Source organism: Lolium rigidum, chromosome 3 (genome assembly GCF_022539505.1).
Source record: "Lolium rigidum isolate FL_2022 chromosome 3, APGP_CSIRO_Lrig_0.1, whole genome shotgun sequence".
In the NCBI taxonomy this organism is placed as follows: domain Eukaryota; kingdom Viridiplantae; phylum Streptophyta; class Magnoliopsida; order Poales; family Poaceae; genus Lolium; species Lolium rigidum.
Genome location: NC_061510.1, coordinates 23,415,860 through 23,422,425, shown reverse-complemented (window position 1 = coordinate 23,422,425; position 6,566 = coordinate 23,415,860). Strand labels below are relative to the sequence as shown.

Genomic DNA, 6,566 nt, shown 5'->3' with positions numbered 1-6,566 from the left:
TGAAAATTTTCGGCTGGCAATGTAGCCATGTCACATAGGAAAGTTAGAAAGTCGCACCAACAGCAAAAACAAAAGGTGACTCCAATAACAAGCGCATCGCGTTGACATGCATCTCTTATGAATTTTCACATGGACAGGCAATTAGAAAGTTACAAACAGTCACATTTGGGGACATACAGAAAGGCAGAAAAGGAAGTAAGAACAAAATATAAAACTTTCAGCTATAACCATATATCATGCATGCATCCCATACGATTAACAGCCCTTCATCATTTATCAAACACGCAGATCCCGAGGTCGCCGTCAACGCCGGTGCCGGCCGAGCTCAACAACCCGGTCCACCTCTCCATTTCATCCCTGCCGTCGCTGTTGAGAAACAACAATGCGGCCATGTCATCGTCGTCATGGTGATCCAGCTGCGCCTGTGAGCTCGCACAGACTGCCGCCGCGGTAGACGACGCTGGATTTCCCTCCAGAGCTCCGCACTCCGCAGGGCTTAGCTGCGACGCGACGAACTTGTCCAGCGCCCTCCAGTCCGTGGTGGTCTCATTGTCGACCCGGGCGGTCTTTCCGGGTCGCCGCCTGCGGCCAGCGTCGACGGCGTCTTCCTCCTCCTCCTGCTCGGCCGAGGCCTTCTTCCGCGGGAGCGGCGCGGACGGGCTCTCGAGCTGCGGCAGCTCGACGAGGTGGTTGGAGGTGTACCGCAGGAGGGCGGCGGCGCCGTCCATCTGCTCCGCCTCCTCCTTGAAGCGCGCGCTCCTGCCCATCTGCACCGTCATATTGGGGTTGACGAACGCCGCGGCCGCGCCACCCATGGCATTGCCCTCGTGGTAGGAGTAGTTGGCGTCCCATCTCTCCACCATGCCCCGGTTTGGGTAGGCCGTCCTCTTCTTGAACGCCCTGCACACCACCCATCCTTCTTCCTGCAGACAGACATACAAAGACACTACCCAGTTAGCATCTTGCTAGCTACTATTGGTGTGAAACATACGGCCTTTTGCAAGTTCCACTTGAAATGTCTGAAAATTTCACCTTAAAAAAATCTGTGAATTTTTTGCAGGTGAAAGGAATCTACAAAGGTTAGCTATAGCTCCCCCTCACTGGTAGTGGAGTCCTGAAGCTTTGATTTTCTTCCTAGTAGTGATAGTGCAATGTATCTGATGAGTACTACTAGTCCTAGCTAGTTGCAGACAGCTTGTAAACAATGGCGCGCGTGAAGATGTTCACACCGCGAAACCCTAAACCAGGACATGCATGCGCATGCATTTTCTCTAGGAGAACTCCAAAAAGGTTAGGCAAGTGGCACGGTCAGGATGGCAACACTGGATGCAGCCATGCAGGCTGCCTAGCTACCTTTATCTGGAAGAGTAGAAGACTTTGGAAGACTCACAAAAAGGTGGCTTATCTTGTTGCCGGTGCTTTGCTACCAGTGATGCGTTCCTCTCTATGGTCCATTAGTGGTGTGGTGCTTGAGTTAGAGTCATGCATGCGTCTAGGAAGATTTGTGAGTGCTACTTTAACAATAAAAACCTATTTCTTCTCAGCATGTATAAGGCATCCTGGTAGTATTTGAGAAGTTGTTTTCTTTGTTACATGTTTATTCCTTTTCTGCGAGTGTACATCACACATATATTTACCAGAAAATTTTGAGCGAGCCACTAGGAAAGCCAACTTTGATTTCCAATCTTTATTTCATGTCTGGCTGCATTCACATGATGTCTTAGAGTCTCTAATTTATTAACTCCTGGTTAGCCTTTATTTTCTTGTACAAATCTCATGTACTAAAATATATATAAATACATGCATTAGTGTTATGCTAAATTTTCTATTCAGAAAATTGAGCACTTCTATATCATTTATTCTTGAGGAATTTCATGTTAAACAAAAAAAACATTGTTAAGATGTGTAGTAAATTGAACCGGTCAAGTGTAAACTTGTGATTTTTTAATTGAGAAGTACTCAATATATTCCACAATATAAAGCACATAGGTACATTTGTGGTTAATGTTTTAAACACTGACCACTAATATGATAAAGTGTATAGATTGGGTATGTATGCATGTTATTGTTTTATTTGTGTTTAAATTTTGTATTTGTAATTTTATGACATATAAATGTGATTTATTTTTGTAGGCCTGAATGTGAATTGTAGCCGAACATAACAGAAAACAACAACTATCATGTATATAATTTCGGTTTTGCTAGTTCTTAGCTATCTTGGTTCCCAATTGAGTCCAACAATATTAGATTTGGATCGTCATTCATGCACTTGAGTTTCAAGTTCGATTGCAACTGAGATTTTTCAGTTACAATTTGGATTGCAACTGAACCATGTCAGTTGCAAGTGAGGTTACAACTAGAAAAAATGTCTCTAGAACATTATATTTGCTTCATGATTCATGCTACTAACGAGTTACAACATGGGTTGCAAGTGAGATTTGATGATTTCGTCTAACTGAGAACTATTAGTCACACCCATATAATTAATATGCTTATATTATAGAATATTTAGGAGATAAAAGATAGAATCGTGAAGCTGGAAACATAGAACCGGTTAGAGAAGGATATACATTTTCTCACACCCATTAATTTGATGGAATATTATAAAATTAGGTTGGATTTCAGACGAACTTTCCAAACCTAAGTTGTGTTTTTCTTGATATTAAACATTCTTTAGGTAAATAAAAATAATCAATTTCTGCATGCATGTTAGGAGTTGTACAATTGAGTAACATTCACATATCTCCCGTTGATCTAAAAAAAAATCACATATCTCTACGCCAAGAATAAGCAAGATTCATATATTGAACTGTGGAGTGAACTCTTGCGCGTCGACCTATCAACTTCTTAAATTGCGAACTTAAAGGAAACACTAGATTGAAATGGAAATGCAGTAATGCATAGCTAAATGTCACTCTTGGTACTATTTCTTCAGAAAACGGTAATGAGTCTAGAGAGCTTGCCTGCGGCGGCGCGTTCTCGTCTGTCTCGAGGCGGTACTCGTGCATGATCCAGTCGGTCTTCTGTCCATTGGGAGCCCTGCCCTTGTAGAAGACAAGCGTCTTTCTCATGCCGATGAGCCTGCTCCTCTCGTGCACTGCCTTGTCCCTTCCCGTCGCCTTCCAGAACCCGGCCATGGTGGCCCTGTTCGTCCTCGTCCCCGTCGGGTACTTGCGGTCCTTGAAGCTGAAGAAGTACCAATCGTTCTGCTCCTCATACCCGATCCCACAATGTTCTTCGGTTCATTCAGATTGAACACAAAATTAATTAAAGATCAAGAAGTTGGGAGCAATGCATGCACGTCGGAAACTTGGTCTGAAGAAAGGTACCTGTGAGATCCCATGGCTCGATGCGGTAGAGATCGATGTCGCGGATGACGTCGAGGTCGATCTTCTGTGAGGCAACCTTCTTGCGGAGGTAGTAGCCGACGAGCTCCTCGTCGGTGGGGTGGAACCTGAACCCAGGAGGGACGCATGATTCCATGGAGTCCATATGATCGCCCCCACTACCTGGCCTGCACGACGCACAGGTAGAGATTGATCAAGTTGTGCATCAAATTCAGTAACGCCTAGGCATCTGAATGATATAGCTCTGCAGTAGTACTAGCGCTACTAGTGTAAATAAATAAAGGAGATGCAAGTGTGCATACAAGTGCTCGGGTGAATCATTCGAGACAATGCAAGCCTACATTTCTTTATACTCCGTACTGCAAAGGTAACTGCAGATAGGGGAGTTCAGTTTGCAGCAGAAGGAACAGTAGTGTTGGACTCTTGGTTGGGTGTGGATCGGTAGTGAATGAGTAGCATACAGACCGAAGGGGTAGCAATACTGCAAAGGCAACTGCAGATAGGAGAGTTCTTTATAGAAAAAGATACGATGGTTCGATGAAGGAGTGGTATATAGTACTACTATCTCTGTGAGTGAGTGTTCATGGGTTTCAGTGATCTAGTTAAAATTAATCGAGGCATGTTGGGTTCTGCACTCCAGTTTATCTTATGATGAGTATACTAGTAGTAGCAGCAGGGCAAAGCCTGAAGAAGAGGCAGCTGAGAGGGACAGACAAATGTTTCAAAGTTACAGGTCTAAGAATGATATTGTCGACTGTGGAGTGCGGAATCGGAGGCATGTGGGCAGTAGTCAGCTGGGAATTATAGCTGCAACAGGATGTGGTCTGGTGTGTACTAGCTGAGAATTGGGGTGAATGAAAAATATGCTTGGAAATGTGCATGTACACTATACTAAATCAACATATCCCCGATGGAAAACAATGTTTAAGATTTTTTTAAAAGCGAGTCTAGTTATGAAGTTAAGTGCTAATGATTCCCTACTCATCCTGATCATAAAGCCCTCATGAAATGCAATGCATAGACTCAACTGCAATTCAGAGCCAGACAGCCGGCCAGAGGCATTTTTTTACAGTAAAAAACGCTGCAAATGATGTAGTTTATGTTTTTTTGGCTTGCAGTTTTGCGCATTGGTCGCAGATACAATGTGCTGAAAATAGTGTCAATTTTGTACTCCGGTATCTTTCGACCCTAATCAGCAGTAGCTCTATCAAAATGGTGCATGCACCACATGAAAATAAAACAGAAAAGAGCTAGCAGCACACAACCGGCCGGAGCGGCGGAGCGCACGCGCTTGTATTGCATGCAAATAAGAAACTTGGCATGCTGAGAGGTGTGGGGCAGGGAGCGAAAAGTATAGATGGAGAATAAAACGTGAGGAGAGGAAGGAGAGATGGAGGAATGAAGCTCTTTTCTCGGATCAGGACTGCAAAGGAGACGGCCGCGGCTAAAAAGCCACTCACTGGAGTGGAGTGGTACTCCGGTAGCCAGCCAAAGCATGCAAAGAGAAGGACCATCGGTTCCCTTCCTCTCTTGCACAGCCTCTGACCGCCCTGTCCCTTTGTCGACGAATTTCATGGCACAGCAGTGACACTTCTCTACCTAGCTTGCGCCTTCTGCTAGACTTGCAAGTTGCTACTGCTGGTGACTGAACAATTGTCTGAACTGCACTGCAGTGTCGACCGTACCATGGCCTAGCTAGCTACTGTGGAGTGTGGACTGGACAGTGATGTAGGGTGGATCAAGGAGAAGGTCCAGGGAGATCAATCATTTCCAGTGTTCCACCCTTTGGCCTCTTGTGGGGTGCATGCATGCCCTTGTTGTTCTTGTGTCAATGAGAGAGCTAGGGTAGTCATCAATACCAGATCTCTATCAATATTTTCCTGTATTGCTGGAGGAAGAAAAATGACAGAACAGTCTAAGAAAGGACTTGCTTGGAACATGTGAGCATCTATGCCAAGAGTTGTATTTCTGTCAGAATTTTGGAAATAATCCTATGTTCCGAATCATGCCATAAGGCGGCAGAGTTTACAAATTTAATGTGAAATGTGTAGCAAGGGGAAAATTCTTTCATAGACTATATAAATTATGTGTCGGTACATATTTGACATGTCGATCTCAACGTACTCAACGAAAAACGATAGCACATCAATAGTGGACAAAAGAGCAAAATAGCCTAGTTGGCTAATCAGTGACAAATTTAGGTCGCAAACTAAACTCCTACATGCTAGTTTGCTAAGAAATGTTGCAAGGTAACCATAACATTTGCCAGACTTGCCGCCTTAAAGTATATCTAAATTGGGCCGCATGGTAACCAAGGGAGTGTCAACATTTGGTATGTGCAATGACCCATGTATAGTTAAATGTAAGTGTGTATGAAGAATAATGTTTTAGTATCCTTTCATGTGAAGAAAACTAAATGTGGTCATTGTTTGCACACCAAGCTAAGTTATTTTTTAAAAATTCATTGAATGCACATTAAAATTTCAAATTGTGGGTATCCTGCTAAAACATTCCTTTCATGCACTTCTACTCTATAACATCATGAAAATAATTGGTATATTTGCTTGCAAACAAAAACATGTACAATTGCCACAACCCTTAGCTGGAACGTTTTGCAAATTTGGGTAATTGAATTTACGTGTGAAACAAAAATGGTCTACTTCATAAATCACACGCGAGCGTGTTCCGTTTTGGTGGTCGATGGATGTATACCATATGAAAAAATATTTTAATTTAACTTATTATATTTCAATAAAATATTGTTCCAAATTTATTGTGGTCACAACCCACACACACCTTAAGATTGACTACCTATTTTTGTGGAAAGGAAAGTACTCCCTCCATCCTGAAAAGCAAGTCTTGACTTTGTCAAAATATGCATGTATCAAGACGTGTTTTAGTGTGTAGATACATGCAAATTTAGACAAAGTTGAGACATGTTTTTATGGACGGGGTTTCTAGTTTTTAAACTACATAACAATTTTTTCATGGTCGCAAATGAAAAAACCAGTTATATCATGATCATTACATGCTTTCTTCCTTGACATAAACCAAAAGAACTCTACAAAACTATACAGTTATTGTGGTTCTATAAAAAAAATCTTGTTTATATATGCATCAATGTATTCATAATTCTTAAAAGATTTTATGAAGGGCCTAAGAGAGGAAGCCCCTTATAGGTATTGACATACAAGAATAAAGCACCAAGATTTCAGCGAG

At 42.6% G+C, this 6,566-nt stretch overlaps 1 protein-coding gene across 1 annotated transcript; it reads right to left on the bottom strand.

Moving 5' to 3' along the window:
- Positions 1-269: 269 nt before the first annotated feature.
- Positions 270-5,179, bottom strand: LOC124695112 (NAC domain-containing protein 105-like). The gene is made up of 5 exons (XM_047228001.1): positions 5,156-5,179; positions 4,894-4,942; positions 3,330-3,509; positions 2,964-3,235; positions 270-923 (listed from the first exon to the last, which is right to left on the bottom strand). Exons 3-5 carry the CDS (start codon positions 3,490-3,492, stop codon positions 270-272), a joined length of 1,089 nt encoding a protein of 362 aa, XP_047083957.1. The 5' UTR covers positions 3,493-3,509; positions 4,894-4,942; positions 5,156-5,179.
- Positions 5,180-6,566: the final 1,387 nt, after the last annotated feature.